Below are 18,034 nucleotides of genomic sequence, written 5' to 3'. Positions count from 1 at the left end.
GTACGTCATACTGAGCTCTTCCATTATTCTTTGTGGATAAGAGGAAAATTGGAGCGAAGTTATTTATATATAAGACGTCCAGAGAGGTCAGTAAAGTATAGTATAATTGGAAAACTATTTTTAAAGGAAAACTTTAAAATTGGATCGGTTCATGTATGATAAGCAGTGTTGTTATACACATTGACTGTAGTGCTTCCACGAATTTAGTTAGATCCATACAAATAAATAACGTACCTTAATTTGATCTAAATATATATATATATACCTTCTATATAATGGCCTAACCTGACCTAACTACAATACTCTTTGTATATACATACTCGTTCAAACTAATCTAACTTCTGTAACTGAAAATAAATGTTGTTGGAGGTGGACAATGGTACACTAGCACCCAACAGATCTCCATCAATTTTTAAAATAGATATATCATTGCGTTAATTCATGGAACGTTTTACAGTAATTAATTCTATCGACTTTTTCCATGTATAACCATCGACTAAAGAAATTTAAGTTTGTCGATGGCTCTACTCTGACATGCATAAAGAATGATTGTGTAAGTTTTGTACCTTAGTCAGTATTGACGATTCAGAATACAATAATTTTGTCCTAGAAAATCCATGTTTGATTTGGTTTAACGTTCAATTTCAGTATAAAGGCTATGCAAGTCTTGCATATAGAGCTTAATGCGTTGCTAGACTCACATGAGCTGCTACAGAAATCGAAGCCAGATCTCTTATGCTGAAGGCACGAACGTTAACTATGTAGCCGGGAAGGAAATCAATGTCGTGTGTTGCATTCCCGATATGAATACGTGGATTCCGTACGCCAGTCGTGAATAACTTCGGCATAAAAACGAGTAAGAAACGGAGTCTGCATAACGTTTCGTTCAATAGAAACCAAACCATAACATACAAAATATCATAGTGATAATTACTATTGTGACTTTTATTTAGTTTTCAGCAACGTTAGTAGAGACGAAAATCTTTTCGTAATGAAAAAGCATAGGATTCAAAATTTCAACGGGCTTATACTTTTCATTCCAGAAACGTGCTACTAGATGTCTGTTGTTCTGTTCGTTACTATGTTGTAATGTACCATTACAGTTGAAAGTAATGGAAATTTTTTTTACGCACCCTGTACCTAGTAATCTTTTTTTTATTCAATTTCGGTTTAGTTACACAATTTATTTACTCTCTTTACTTCGAATTAAATATAATGAATCGAAAGGTTTCATTAGTAACCATATTCCCACTGAATAATATATTTTATTTATATTTTGATTAAGTGTAAATCCCATTTTCGGATATATAAGTTGAATAGTTACAAGGTTTACCATTCTGACGTCATACCGAAACATAGTTCCGTCATTGGATGTAAATTTTCTTAATTTCAGACCAATGTAGAATTTAGTCAGGTACCTAATCTTTCCCTCACCCCCTCTCATTAGTCCATAGTCACTTTCAGATCCGGTTATATCTGGATTTGCCAAATTTCTATTTGTTTTGTAATTTCCGCGGCTAAAGTTTTCGTTCTGATTGGAGGAATTCTCCTACCTCTGGCTTTTTCGGCGCAATGTTATCAGAATAATCGAAGACACTTTACGAGGAGCAGCCCGTGATTTCTTCTTCTACATATCTGCGGTAAAAGGATGGAAATTCTAACTATCTCAAGGTAATATCCAGTTAATTTCATTGATAAACGCCGTATAATGATTTAGGAGCTGACAAACTTACATTTTTCGTGAAGTGAACTGTAAAAAATAAAGGAGAAATGGGAACCAGCTTTACAGACGCCATATTGCTCGTTATCCAAGCCAAAGAATAGACAATATAGGAAAGTGATTTTTGGTCTGTTAAAACTCAGTTAGGGATTAGGGACAATACGACCTGGTTTCGTACATATATTATAGTGTGTATAGTAAATGTGATTTTTTTTTTATTAGTTAGTAAGTGCATGTACACAGTAGGTTTCATAGTTGCAATGTTAACTTTCGGAATGGCAGCTTAAGCTAACAAGAAGGGGCTCCTATTCATTTTCCAAATTGAACCAGTTCTAGCGGGGGATGGGTTAGTTATTGTTTGTTTTAGGGCCTTTTCCCCTCTCAGGGGAAGGGTCCCTCAATAAACCTCGTTAAGGTGCCCCCAGGGCATCAATCTTTGGCAATCATCATGTAAACAATTGGTCAGGTCAATTGGACCTAGGGTTACTTTTCTCATTTTGCCCCCCTTTAAGTTTAATAGAGCCGACTGTATATACCGACGAGGGAGTAATGTATTTTAAATCTAATATGTTAGGTTACTTTCTTCAATATGCATGTAATTCAATGGTGCATGTTTGGTTTAGTTAGTTGTCTTTATGTATAGTACTAACAGTGGTGTATGTAGTTAGTAGTTTTGTGTGAGTGTGTGAATTTTCGGTTAGGACAGTGTATAAATATGCGTAAATTTAGTACCATTTTTCTAACATAAATAAACCGGAGTAAATATTAAATTTCTGATTAATGAGTACAAGTATATATTTCAGTACACGGTAAATTATGCCTCCACCACAGCGCCATAGTGTCTGTTTTCGGTAGTCAATTGTTTGTTGACATTACGACATCGCATAACTTAGTGATCTAGATTGTTTGATTCTGGCCATTTATTCTCAAATTACTTCCCGTGGACATGGTTTTCGGTTCAGATGAGTATACATTCATATAAGATAGCATGAGATCTTACTATTTGGAAAATTACAGCTTGCTATGTCGTTTAGAACCCGAAATATCCATTAAAATAAAGAATGCCTATTTTCTTAATAGAAGTAAAGCCCATATGCTGTTACTGTTTGTTTCAAAATGTAGTATTAAATTCTCTTTTCCCGTGGCTGTAGAAAATTCCATTGTTGCTTTAGTTTTATCAGCAAATTGGAAATAGATTAATCGTTGACAATTTAACTTTCAGTGAATACACGTATGATTTTTTTTTAAAACTGCGAAGTAAATACAATTTGGGTGTTTCGAAACAAGGAGTACGTGGTTCGATGAATGTTATTGTGTAGTAGTTTGAGCGTGATAGATTGTGATAATTATATATTTATTAGTGTGTAATATAAATATGTGTATGGCCTGCGTGTAAAATGTATGAAATAGGGTGTCTATAAAATATTACTTCGCGCGAAAATTAGTAGATAATGAATGAATGTAATGATATATTAATAATATGATATAAAATATGAATGAGATGATGACACCTACATTTAAATGGATAGGCCTAGTGTATGTTATATAGTGAAAATATGAATACGTTTACGAAAAAAAAAAATCTCTCGCGTTTTGACTTCTACACCAGTACATTCATCCAACCGAGTTTGCTACTTGGATAGTAAATTGTAGTTGGGAATTGTGTGTTACTTCGTAGTTAAGTACCTCATAACAACAGCCCCAGATCTTAAGCCTTTCAATAGACAGGGTAGCATCATGTGGGAATTACTTCTAAAGGTTGACAGAAATGATAATTAAGAAAAATAACTGCTATTTCCTGTGATCATCGAAAAGTACAGGTTTCGGTCATTTGTACCTTTAACATTCATAGCCTCTCCGAGATTTTTTTTTTTCCGTTGCTTACCTTATTTATTTATTGTGCAGTGTTCATATAACTCAGTTCGGACTATCCGATTAAATCAACTGCTACTAAATTAATATTCATGTCATTAGCGTACCCGGACGTCGACCCCTAGTCCCCTTAAGTATTTTCATGTCTTTTCTTAGTTTAATTAGATGAGGGAAATTAACGACGTCCCAGACTGTGGCATGTCTGCGCGGGGTAGCCATCGGTGATGTTTGGTTATTGAAATCACCGATCCAAAATTCAGTTTATTTAATTTTTTTTATTTTGGCAAATTCTAATTAGGGATATCTTAGCTATTACTCTAATTTCATTACTATTCTGGAATCTTCTAGTTTCCAAGAGGTCGGATGATTTTTTTTCTTTTGAAATTCTAAATTAACGTCGTCTCTAACCTTCCGGAGGATTTTCGGGACCCTGCTGGTTTGGGCCGGATACGGGGATCGGATTTCAATCTTACAACCAAACTCTTGTGGGATTGGGATCTGATGGACACAGAACTTGCATCCTTGGCAGCAGGGCGCTCCTTGAGTCTACGTATTTGAGTAGACCACCCTTTTGGCATGTTAAGAATATTTTGGCTATGGATTTTGTTGAGAGCGAAATTCGACTTTTATCTTTGTAGCGTTAGTTATTTCCCACTTAAGTCTTTGGCGCCCCTATTCTTCGTCTTCCTTCTTCTCTATCTCTCTCTCTGTCTTCATTACTTCGAGATTTTTTTTTCAAATTTTTCAACCTCCCCCCCCCGGTTTCTGAAACTCATGAAAACGTACAATATTCATATCTCTTATTTCGATCGTATGTACTAACTGAGACATCGAGGGATGCAATTCGTGGAGGTATTGCAGCACAACTCAGGACCATTTTCGCGATATTCAATCCACCACGGGAGAAACTGACGAGAAGGTACACTATGCTTTCAGATTCCTGAAAACATTTGTTATTCATTGATCGTACAAATTATATCCATTGATTACTGATTTCTGGTTTTTCTTTTTATTGATTGGTCATATAGTGTGTATGTATTAGTAGTTTGGGCCCACTAGTTTCGAATAACATTGATTTTTTTCTGTATATACATCTATATATGTACTTACATAGTTTTAAAAGTTACGTGCCTGCTCTATTTGTTGTATTTCCACCTCTTATGTCAACTTATTAAATAACACCAACTATTTCTTTATACGCGGATCTTTAGTAAATTGAGAATGATTATTGATTATCGGGTTTATATATATAAAGTTCAATGTCGCAACCTTATATAAAAAAAAAAGTGAATTTTTATAATCAGGGTTTTGTTTATTTTGAGCCAATAAAATATGGATACTTATTGAATATAAAAAGGTTATGTAGAATTTAAATGTCGACGAAATACTACGATGGATATTAAAGTGAAATTTATTATATTGAGTAATATGAATATATATATATATGTGAGTATGTATGTAGAGGGCTCGGTATTTACCCTGGTTGTTTTAGGTTGCCATAGATTTTTGACACCCGATGTTAACCAACTCTTTGTGATATATAGTATTACCGCGTAAATTGTAATAAATTACATTTTGTTGAGTTGTTATTGATGTTTGTGACTATTAAAGTTGAATATCATGTTAAATACGGCATGTAAATAAAACAAGTAGCAGGTCGTAAGAAAAGTAAAAATAACCCTAATCCTTATCCAAATTTATTTGCAAGATCATAGTGAAATCAGTAAGCTACGAAACAGTGTGCCCCTCCAACGAATCCTTCTATCAGTAAACTATGAAACAAATCCTTCCCCTACGATCGGATTTACTAACTATTCAGTGACTATAATCTTCGACTACACGATCTATACTAGAAAAAAAGAAAATAGTGATCTTAAATTCAACGAACTGAAATTAGGTTAATAATTTAGTAATGTGAATACAGGAATATGGAAATATGTTCCCAATGTTTGGGACTGGATTCGATAATTTTTCTTTAATCTTGATAAACTTTGAAATGTTATATCAAGTGCGTCAAGTGACGAAATGAGAAATATAAATATATATGTGATATGAAGCAACTATTTGTCTATAGTTAAAACAAAAACGATTAAATACTCTCATGGACACAAATCACAGTGCGTAAAGAGAGTTGAAAAAAGGAGTTATTATCGACGTGAGAACAAAGACTCATAAAATTGTCGAAATGTCTCCTCTTGGGACAGAGACTCAATAAAATGCTACTACAGTGTTTTTTTTTTTGAATGATTAACCAATTATATTTTTTTTCTTTCTTTTGCCCGCAATGATATGTATTCATTGCACTGAATCTTAAATATATTGACCTTTGAATTTTTTTTTCTTTATTTTTGTCTTTCGCCTTTTGTCGATTTTTTTTTTTTATGTAATCCAACTTTTAATATATCTAGAAAGTGATCAGGTTTTTTCATAACTGATGAAATTAAGACAGAAAAATCTGTATAGTTGCAATAATTTCTGCGGGTAACGGGAAAAAAGTGGGAATGGCCAGAACAACACTACACGATTACCTAAAAGAAAACTGAAACCAAATAATGCATGGATCAAAATTAAGATATACAGTTTGTATATTTAATAATTACGCTATCTATTAAATACAGTGAGAGCAGAAAAACAGGTAAATGTGGTATCCAAGATCAGTTAACTCATGTTCTTTTATCTTCTCTGGGACAGGATCACTAGGTACGACTTCTAGCAGTAGAGAACAGTGGTATCAAAAATGGCGTTCAACCGACAACTAGGCTGGTACGCTTTGCAGTTTTAGAAATGAAAAAGTATTGTGAGTGTACAGCGTAAATTCAAACGAAGCAGATGATCCACCAACACACAAATACTCGTACATTTTGAAGTGACATAAAACATTTAGTGAGACAGGGTGCATTTGTAATCAAAGAAAATGACATTCAAAGAAAGGCCGATCTCCCGTCTTGGAGGAAGGGTTATGGATTGCGTGAGAGAAATCATTTTGCGCAGCTCGACACGTAAAAAGCTAGCAGAGAGTTGCAGGTGCCACGAACAATATGAAAGATCTTACACAAACGTTTACTATTTCACCCTAAAAAACTTTACTTGATACAAAGGTTGTATCCATAAGACAAGGTAAAATGACGTAAGTTTTGCATGAATACACAGACTTTAATACAGAACAATGAAATCCTATCATTTTCAGCGATGAGGCAGCCCCTTAGTTATGTAGAAAAGTAAACGGGTGTAAGTTTTGGAAAACAGGCCACTGTTTTAATGTTACCGCATAGCTACGCTAGGTAAATGTGTCAAAAACCTCCCTTAGGACAGATCATTCACACTTTATCTGTAAGTTAATTTGACTTCTGAATTTTCTAAATTTAAGGGAAAGATACACTTATAACAGAAGCATTCAAACCTAAAACTTTCCACCAGTGATTGATAATAATGTTCAGCGCGAGAAAGGCTACACCAATTATCAAAACAAATTAAATTAGGAGAAATAGCCCTTGATTCCATCAAATTGCTGATAAAAATAGGTTTAAATCTTTGAATCTTACAGACGATGTAAGTAATACTTACCTGTGAGAAAAGACAGTCTTCGCATGGCCGGAAATGGATGGTTGCCAGAGGTATCAAGGATGTCCAACTGATGGACCTCCCCTTTGATGCGATACAACTTCCTATGGAAGTCTTCTATTGTCGGAGTGTAGCTTTCCTCAAATTTGTTATTGAGGAACCTGTAACAAAAGAGTTATAAATGTTATTTATAGCATATTTTAGGATAAACAGGTAGATCAACAGCAGTTTAAAATCGAAATATACACGGTGTTAATAAAAAGGACTTGCGTTTTATTCTCTTGCCTTTCCAGATGAAGGCACCAAGCTTCATGGGCAGCTCTACAAAGTGTCAAAAGTTCAGCTCTGCATGCCACGAGAATACTCTGGCATTCTCAAGGCTCACCAATAGATAATGCAAAATACTTTGAAACAACAGATTTTCATTGTTCAAGATTACTACAAATTAAACAACAGCCTGATCGTGGTATTGACAGTGCGCTATGTTGGTCTTGTATGGAGTTGAAACTAACACTTTGTGCGGCTTGTCGTAAAGTTTTGATGTGTTTACCTGGAAAGAGAAGGGAAATATAATGCTGCTCTACTTTTGGATAGTTCTTTCTTAACACGAGGTAGGTTCAAGCAATGTTAAAATCAACGAATATGCTCCAACGAATGTTATTATGATAAAACTTATTCTAAAAATAATTTTAGAATAAACTAGCCCGTTAGAGTATAGAATTTTCACTGGTTTAGATGTAATAAACTTCTTTAATAACAAACAACAGTACTGAAATGAATATGATCATTTGGATGTAATTGAGAAAAAAAAGCTTTTTAGACTTCGAGAGATTTAATCTGACTTACTCCCCCAATGGGGGAGTTGAGTGGCCTAATCAATAGATTCAACTAATAAAGTCCATGTCCTTAAGAAGGCAAGGGCGTCCAGCAGCTATGTATTATGGTAGCGTAAATTTATTTCCCTATTATCAGCCTGAAATCGTGACCCCATAGTACCGACTTGAGGAAAGAAACAGCACCCTCAAGAAAAGTGACAGAATGTGTATATGGTTCTGATGCGGACCTAACCTTATATGTAGGGGCTAGAAAACAAGTGAAAGACATACTTTTTCTAGATTTGTCGAGAATTTCCTCTTTTTTCCTTCAAGTTTTCTTTGTCTCATTGGGAATTGGAAAACAGCCCTGGTCAGTGATGGTGTTACCTTCCGTGATCCTTGTTGAATGGAAGATGCTGTCTTCTTCATGTGGTGGGAAAATTGCACGGTTCTTGTTGGGCAAGATGATTTGTCTGACTGTATGTTATGTACATTCCTATTCTTATTCTATTGAGTGTATTTGCTCCTGTAAAATATTTGTTTTAGTAGTTACTATAGCTTCATGAGGAGCCTAGATATCTTAGGGGAACACGTGTAGAATCAATATGCTTTCTGACTGTTGTTGTCATGATGATGTAGATTGACAACCAGCCAACCAAGTTTCTGTCACTGTCGCTTCGTGGAAATCTAGTAGCCGAGTGCAAGTGATTTAATGTGATTTGCAGGTGAGCGGTGTTGTTTTGGAGTCTGTCAGCATTTTAACCGTTTGTAATTCCCTCAGCAACATTAATAGGATAATCTAATTGGTAAAAAGGAAAAAAAGGGGAATTTGAACAAGAAAGTAATGTTACTATTAACACAGAAAGAGAGAAGAGAGAAAAAGTGAATGACTGAACCGGATATGCTGGAGACCAATGATTCGGCATGGTATGCTTGAGTTTCCAGGTTCGAGTCTCGGTCCAGTCATTCACATTTCACTCTTTGTGTGGTATTGAATTTACAACTACAGAGAATTTGTTGTGTAAAAGCAAGTTTAAATCGGTTGTTTCCACCTTTCATTAATATATAATGTCCTCATTGTTTATTATGTGCTATCTATAAGCCCATTATTCACACGGGATAAATAAGATTATGAGTAATATTTGAAAGTGTATATGAACACTCATATCCAAAATAATTGTTGTATATCTATAACTGTCTTCTTGTAAGAGTATAATTTCATAATGATTTTGCAGGGTACTTTTAATACTGATACTATGTGTATAATCGGGAAATGTATATTTGTGGTAAATTTCATAGGAAAACAATTATAAATACGAAAATTAGAATGAGTAAAACTAAATGTTGCTAAATGGAGAAGAAAGTCTTGTTTTCGTTTTATTGTTCTTGTTTACTGCTCTTTTGACATGAAATTTGACACGTACATGTCTTTGCCGATTATACACATAGACCTACTAACATTATAAGAAATACTGGGCGAATTAGTTATCAAATTATATTCCTACAATAACATATTTATTTATAGACATGTGACAATAATTTTGGACATGAGTGTACGTTTTCCCCAGAGGATTCCTATTTCAATCCAAAGGACTGATGAAAATCCCACTCGAACTAAGTGCTAAATATGTTTCCTCGTTGTCTAACCGCATCTGTGTGATTTCCTCTTCCTATGCTGTTCTAAGTCTGTTGCAGGACATAGTATGCCTAACTTTCCTTCCTTAAGTTCCTTCGTGGAATCCCCCCCCCCCCCGTAATTAGTTCAGCGTTCGCAACGAGGCGAGTAACATCGTTTTCCTCCTTCGCTACAGTTTGGAGTGATTGTTTGCGCTGCTTTGTTTGTGAAAAGTTCAATTTTCCGTGTGTGAATTAATTCCAGTTTACCAGTTATAAGTTTATTGGCCTTTCCAGTGAACATCTAATATTGTTAGTGTTTTGGTAACGGCTATCGTCGAACTACTACCATGAGTTTCATGAACAAAATCTCAGACATGGTTATTTTCTCATTTCGAGTGTGAGAATAGAATGAAGATAAAGAATAATAAAACAAAATAATTGCTTAATATTATCTATTAAATAATAAAACTAAACGATAGGGTAAAACTAACAGAATTATGCAAAATAATTACTAGATGAATTTGGTAAAAATATACGTAAATGTTTGAGGTTACCTAGAACAAGGACCTACATGCAGGTTGTCATACGTGATTGTATAGTATGATAACACAATTATACATTTATTTCGCCTTATTTACAGTATTTAACAATCCACCTCATTCACTCGATATCACTTCTAAAGTATACGTTTTCAGAATATCTCTGTCATTTGAGATTTTTCTTTGGGAGGATGGAACTACCTTAGATATAAGTACAGCTTAACGTTTTACATTAGTCTGTTACTATTCTATTGGTTAAAATATTTATAAATCATAAACTCAAAGGGGGCAATTGTCTCTCCCTTGGAGATCCAAACCTCCCTTGGTCCCACCACTGATTCAAAATCCCTAATTTTGTCAATGAAGGTTATAAAATCTGCCAGCATTTCAGATATTAAGGTATATTGTATGATGTTGGTCCTGAGGGTAGCTAGAAAAGAACCCATCTGGAAGCTTTAACGATTCGAAGTGCGATAGTAACCAATATATTGTCTTTAAGTAACAGTTTAAAGGGAAATAAAATAGTATTTATGGATCAATATCTTGCTCTTTAGTTTTAGATTATTATTTGAACTTTATAATGATAAATATGACATCTTGTATTTACTTAACTAGTTTATCTCAGTTATCATATACATATGCTCTTTCGTAGCTGTCTGGCGTGTGTGTGTAAGTATGGTAATGAGTTGAACTATTGTAGGAGAATGGGAACAAGATATATTCCCAAATAATGGCTCGGATCGTTATTAGTCCCAAGCTCGCGTAGTAGAATCGAAAACAATGATGAAAAACGCGCATCACATCTTTAACAAGACATCTTGATTCACTGACTGATCGAAGTTTGACGTCCCTTTTTTTGCACCCATAATATATTAAATGGGTCCCTAATGATTATAGTGAAGTCCGAATCACTACTCGGATTTCTATGTGAGGCAAGCATCCCCAGACACACCTTTGCTCTTGGCTACAAAACAGTACAAAAGGTACCGATACAACACTTACTAAAATGCCTTTTCCGTTTTACAGTTTTTAAAAATATGTCGAACTCTAATATTGTAAATATAATTTTCTTTCTTTCTTCTACATACATTCTGCTTCTTTTTTGCACTATTTTTCTAGCGATAATTGGTTACAATGAATAGATTGACCAGATTTACAGAGGATAATTAATTAATGATGAATATGAGCAATTATGTAAGTAAATAGCTTAGAGTGAAAATGTTTTTTGGTAGCAAGAGAATGTTAATGCTTTCATTGTGCTTCGAGGCTTTAGGGAGCTCATTGATATACTGTTTTGCGTTTATGAGTATCTGTGGAACGAGTTATCTAATTACAATAATAATTATAACAAGCAACAGATAATTTTGTGTGCAAAGTCAATATATGCTTTGAGGGAAAAATCTACAATATTTTAAGTGTTTAACGAAAACAAAATGTCCAATCGACAGATCTTATTGACCTGAACAAAATTATGCAATCACCATCATCATCATCATCGTAAGTATTTTGCCATTATCGGCAGGTCACTTGAGGCAACAAAGAAGTTTCCATGTACCACGGTCTTCAGCTAACCCTTTTATCTTCACTCATGATTTTCTGTTTGTTTTGATACTGTCCATTAAGTGTGGACTCCTTCGTCGCCCCTTCCCTCTCTTTCCTGCCACAATATTCTGTATCACGTTTCTTAAGATACCGTTCCTTTTTCGCCAATGTCTCCAAAAATTACTCTTTTCAATTACATCTAAAATTGACCTTTTCTCCCCCACTTTTTCTGATATCTTCTCATTTACCTTCCGGTCGACTCACAGAATTCCCTTTTTCTTCACACCCACATTCGAAAGATATTTTTTTTCATCACTTCTGCAAAATGTTCATGTTTCTGCCCCATATAGTACAAGTATCTTATGACAGCAGAAAGTACGCACAAAAGTCTGTTCGCAGGTTAAAACATAGTTCCGGAGGTAAAATATCGTCTATTGGAATCTGCGGGAGGAGGATGACCTGGGAGGGACTATTGGACTAGAAAGTAACAAAATGACTTGGGTGAATGTAAATCCTTATGTGGAATTTTCGAAAAATCGAAAAATTATATATATAATACGTATTCACGTTTGTATGAGCTCCCTTTTGGTGGACTTGTCCACCGCCCTCGTTAGTACCCCAGCACGAGCCTGAATTCAGACCTGGCCACACCACTTAAGGAGGCGAGAGCTTGAAGCTTGAGTTCAAGCAGTAAGTTGTTGTATAATCATCATGCAAGATCAAACCTTATTGAATAAGCCATTCCCTATTAAACTATATCATCTCCAAAATTGAGGGGCTTAGTGGAAAAGGGGCGTTTGAATGTTTTAGAGAAACAGAAGGTTTTGCGTTGCAACTGACAGAAGTTTTACTATGGAAGAAAGGTACATAAATATAACAATACATATTAGAAGAAGGTCTGACATGTTTCAGAAAAAATCACCATGTATCTTACTTCTTATCTTTAAGAATAAATAAACATAAGATATGCACATGATCATGGTTGCGAAACCAATACGAGCTTTCTATATTAATGAATCAAAATGAAAGTTCCAATACGCGAATATTGATGTAACACACAGAATAACACAACAGTTAGACCATGTTCGTCTCTGTCAATAATGTTCACGTACTCCACTTAGTAAAAAAAAAAAAAAAAAAAAAAAAATCACACATGTTTGTATTGCCACTCAGATAACATAGTTTCGAGAACAAAAATATTTCCTTCGTACGACAGCACTCTAATATGCTAGAACCGTACACACTGTAAACACAACATTGCAGACAAGTATAATGCACATTATAGTCCACAATAAACCATTACCCAGGGTACAGTACTCGCGTCTTTGAAGAGACACTTCACTATATACAATCACTCGATATCGCTACTGTCAATATCCTCTACCCCTGCGTGGTTCGCGTTGTCATTGTTCCATTTTAGAGACCTATAATATCCGTGGTGGATGGGTGGAATGTAGTTTAGCATGCTCATTAGATTATCATACTTAGGTTTCTGAATAGGTCTTCCTTCCGGATACTTGGATACCAAAACCATATCTTGCAGAGAGCGCGGTCGTCCTCTTTTTTGCTGCAAACTTAGAGTAGTCCAAGGCTCACATGTCGAGTATGTGTATTTTACTTGGACTAGTTGGCTGCCTTTCAGAAATTTCATGCTAGTCGCTGCTCTCATATTAAAGACTTTTCCATCTTCTGTTTTCTTGCGAAATGTAAGAACAGACCGCAACGCTGATACAACCTTCATGTCTTCTGTTGTCATTTCGATGACTTGAAATGGTTTCTTTTTGCGTGCTGTCTTTATCAGAGTGGCCCATTGAGCAGGGGTGTACACAGATTGTGTTTTCCTCTTCGCCCTCTCAATAATACCGAAATCAGCATCGCAGGGGAGAAATGTGTGGCCAGGAACCAAAAATCTATGTTCTATTGTCTGGAGGTTGGTGACGACTAACAAATACAGCCAGAGTCCCATAATGACAGAATTTTTATTTTGCCCGACGCACGAATCACTATACACTATTAAATTACGTCTGTTGCGAATATCCTCTGGTAGGTGCATTATTACTCGAAGAATACAGCTTCCAATTTCATCACTACCACGAGAAGCGACAGATTCTGGCCAGACACACATAACTGCAGAATCATCATGACAGAAATGGAACCCAAAACAATATGTCCACAACTGCCGCAAATAGAAAACAGTTTCCGTGCTTATCATCGGTGTTGGAAGTGCTTGTTCCAGATCCATAGCAACAACTATAGTGCTGCTATTAATGTATTTGCATTCCTGTTTTGCATTTCTCAAAGATTGGTAGGCTGCTTCGGCTTTACGAATGTGCATATGATATTCAGATGGTCTAGGTTCTACATGTAGCATCGAATCACAAGTTTTACATGTGTCGGTGTTTGGCATTTTAAATGCGATGTTAAATTCATTATTGAACACATATCGATATGTATGTAATTTCACTGGACCGATTTCTTTTTTTTCACATTGTTTTACATACAAATCGTACATTTGTTGCACAGAATGCACAGAAACTATATATGAACGTTCAGGGTTTGCAGCTCTGCTGTAGTGAGAACGGTATCTTGGAAACGATCTAATATGATTCCTGACAATATCTAGTTTTTCTTCCGAAATAGCATGGGGGTGGTTGTGATGTTTACCTCGACAGTCTTCTTTGGGAAAATGCAATGGTTTGGTAGGCATATCATTTGTATGTGTTCTCGATTCACCACGGGCGGTACGCAGTCTACGTTCAGTGATACCATGGGCATTGCAGAATGCTTGCTTGCATACATTAACTTCCATTCCTGATGATGAACGAAGAACATAATGAAAAGTATTGGCACGCCTGGAGACATTTACATTTTTCCTGTCTTTAATGTACACACGTTCACATTCTGACCTCCTGATTAGCCCAAATAGATAGGCATTTTGAGTGTTGAAATCTTGCATGTTGTAAAACGAAATGAAAATATTATCTTTGGTTTCAGAATCGATATCCTTCATATATCTACACCACTCAGTTTTACAACACCTCACATCACTTCGCATTTTATCCGGTACTTGCTTACCTGTGCGTCCAACGTAACTCTTTCCTGCGTTCCTCTTACGCTTACGTTCATTATCCTTCCATTTGTCTTCGTTTCGTTGTCTCTTTCGTGGTTTAACAGGCGAATTTTCCAGACTAGAATTACCTTCAACGTCCTGCACAGCATCCATTATTACTTTCAACACCAACATGTATCAGCGGTCACACTTGGTTGATTTCTAGATTCACAACCAATGACAGATAGTGTTATATCACCACAAACTCACAATATAGCTGGAAGCGGGATACGTCATTTTTCCACTCAAGAGTTGCAGCTGAAAGGGGATACGTCATTTTTCCACTAACATTTTTGACACAAAAATTTCCTCATTTTCGTCCTACGCTTATAGGATCCACAGTATACGGAGCCGAGTCATAACACTTCTTCTCAATATACCGGATAGTTCCATGTATCCAAATATGTAGATATCTCGATTTTCCAAATTTTGTGGGATACGCCCCTTTTCCACTAAGCCCCTCAATTGTAGAACGACAAGACCATGACATCACTCTCGGCTTCTCCGAATGGTGGGCAGATATTTATTTACATATAAACTATACTGAAAATTAAACTGAATTAATTAATAATACTTTCAACAGAGACGTGCTAGCTCAGTGCTAGTGGTTTTCCTCTGATGAGGTACCCTCTGATTTCATTTCAGACCATAATAACTTTTTCTAATATGACGTCGCCCATTCATCTTAAGATGGAAATTAATTGTGTTGCAGTGAGAAAAAAAGAAAAACAAATATGGTGTAAAAAAATCACTAAATTGATAATTCTCAATATTTCTAGAATATTCATTATGACGTTGGTGATATGTACATCGATCACACAATTTACGTGAACAATAATTTGATTTAGATATCAAATAATTGAAGGAATAGGATCGCGGTGGCTCAGTGGTAGAGCTCTCAATTCTGGGACGGAAGACTCGTGGTTCGATTCCGGCTCCCGCCAAGTGGCTTTTGTGATAGACAAACAGCATGTGAGTGAATTTTTTCTAGGTTCTTCCGTTTTCTGCTACTTTCATCATCCCACCGTTATAATCCATCTCATTTCATCATCACCGTCTCCCATAATCTATGTGCAAAACTTGAGATGTTACACTAAAGATAAAAAGAAGAAGAAGAAGCTTTCGAGCTAATAAGTAGTCAATAATTCAACTAGAATAGTTAAAAGTCAATATTTCTTAAGCGCAATATTTCAATAATAATTGGAATTTTTTGAATCGAAAAAGTATTCTGTTTATGTATGTATCATATTGAAAGCAATTATTTTCTCATTTTAGATTCGTATGTTATGTAAGATATATATTTATGCTGTATATTACCATAGTATTTATATTTCTCATATCTTCTTTTTTATGTAGGTCGAACTGTTCTCCACGTTATTATTTTCATGCTCGGAAAATACCTATTTGGTAAACTGAAAAGTTCTGTATCATTTTGTACACGATTGTATGAAAAGTTATGAATAAATGAATAAATAATAAGTTGGTTTAATTGATTTACATCGTGTTCAACTTGAAAACGTAATTAATGTGGAAATCCATCATCAAAAGTCTTAAAAAAAAAAAACATTGTCTAATACAGACATTTTCATTTCGTTAGTTGACTTGGAATTTTAACGTCATCTTTAAGTACCGAGGCTATAAGAAAAGGGTTCTTACAGCTTAAGTTTGAATCAGTGACACATGTGCTTCTCGCATATTATGGCGGGGCATGTTTAGAGACATTTTCATGCTTAAATCAGGTAGTATATATATAAGTTCATTTGACTTACTGGAGGCACGGTGGCTCAGTGGTCCCCTTGTTCGATCCCCGGCCAAGTAAGTTTGTGGTGGACAACATGGTGTCCGTGGGTTTTCTCCCCGGGGGGACCAATAATATGTGTAGGTATGTTTTGTTTCACGCGTATACATGAAAAACGTGGAATATACCGTGACAAACTATATCGCAGCACACGTTTTTCCGAACAGTACCCGACACTTTCAACTTCTCGCTAAAGCATTCAGTATCCATCGTTGTCAAGGCTCATCTCTCATCTATTTTGGACCCACCTTGAAATCATAGTATATCTGAGAATGTCATTGACAGCATGTCTAGGAACTAAATCCTCCAGAAAATCCTTTGTTCACCCACTGCACATTAATGAAATATGCATTTTTGAATTATGCATGTATGATTTCCTTTACACTGATATGGACCGCTACTCCACGGTTTCTCAAAATCGTAATAGTGTGTGTTGATATATTTCTTTTCCTCCATTATGGAAATTAATAATTATGAAACTATGCACTTTTTCTAACAAGTTCATATGAATTTTTCTGTTATTTTAATGTTACGGTATAATAAACTATTACAGTTTGTCCGTATAGATCATTAACATTGAAACAGTAAAAATACTTCGTCTAGGCCCTGGATGAATATTCAGTTTATTGAAAATTTGTAATTAAACTTAAATTATCTATATTAGCAAAACTATTCAACTAAATCGTATCCTTACTCTTCTCTGCTTACGTAGGTATGTGGCATCATTGTAAAGTAGTTGCAAATTAGAAAATACAATTACTGGTATTTCGACTTAAACGTGGTGCAAAAATTAAGAAAATTTCTTAATGAACGAAATAAATGAGAGGCCAGTAACAGTATCTTGCTACATTGCATGAGGTGTATCTGTATATATTTCCTACTGTGAGTTCCTTCGTGACTAAGCGGTTAGCGTACGAGCCTTTGGCATGGAAGACCCGGGTTCGATTCCAGACAGGAGCTCATATGGTGCGGATTCCATGTTAACGAGTAGCTCCATGTCTCATATATCCTAGCTGCTGAATGGGACATTAAACTCAACTCAAATTTAAAAACCTTTCCGACAGCAGCAAACCAAGATCCATCATATACAGAGACGAAGGAATGAAGCGCTTTACAAAGTGGATCTGGACATGCAAAGAGTCTTCCTCGAAAGAGTTTATGGTCGGCTACTGTCACCGAGGTAAACTGAAGATTCGCAGGGTGAAGAACAACAGAATTACTTGCAGTACTACCAGGAAGAGATAAGGATGCCGATTTACAAGCAGGAGCTACCAGAAGTGTACGTAACCGAGATTAACATGGTCTGTATCCATCAAAACAAAGTTTAGTTACATACCTGAAAGTATTTCCTCACATTTTTTCAGTATATGAAGGAGGCTACTGAAGTACAGGTCATGTCTTGCAACAAGATACATGTAAAATTAGCCAGATACAAGTCCAATGGACTGACTTTTGTAGATT

The 18,034-nt window shown here is 35.5% G+C and overlaps 1 protein-coding gene across 1 annotated transcript in view; it reads right to left on the bottom strand.

The window, feature by feature from the left end:
* Positions 1–18,034, bottom strand: part of LOC145681467 (GTP-binding protein Rhes) — a 471,540-nt gene that overhangs the window by 156,451 nt on the left and 297,055 nt on the right. Inside the window, exon 2 of the mRNA XM_081753107.1 lies at positions 7,157–7,314. Coding sequence (XP_081609233.1) covers positions 7,157–7,314 — 158 coding nt within the window. The remainder of the gene's footprint in view (positions 1–7,156; positions 7,315–18,034) is intronic.

This window comes from Thermobia domestica, chromosome 3, assembly GCF_964235325.1.
Source record: "Thermobia domestica chromosome 3, izTheDome1.hap1.1, whole genome shotgun sequence".
Classification (NCBI taxonomy): domain Eukaryota; kingdom Metazoa; phylum Arthropoda; class Insecta; order Zygentoma; family Lepismatidae; genus Thermobia; species Thermobia domestica.
This window is presented reverse-complemented; position numbering and strand designations above follow the sequence as displayed.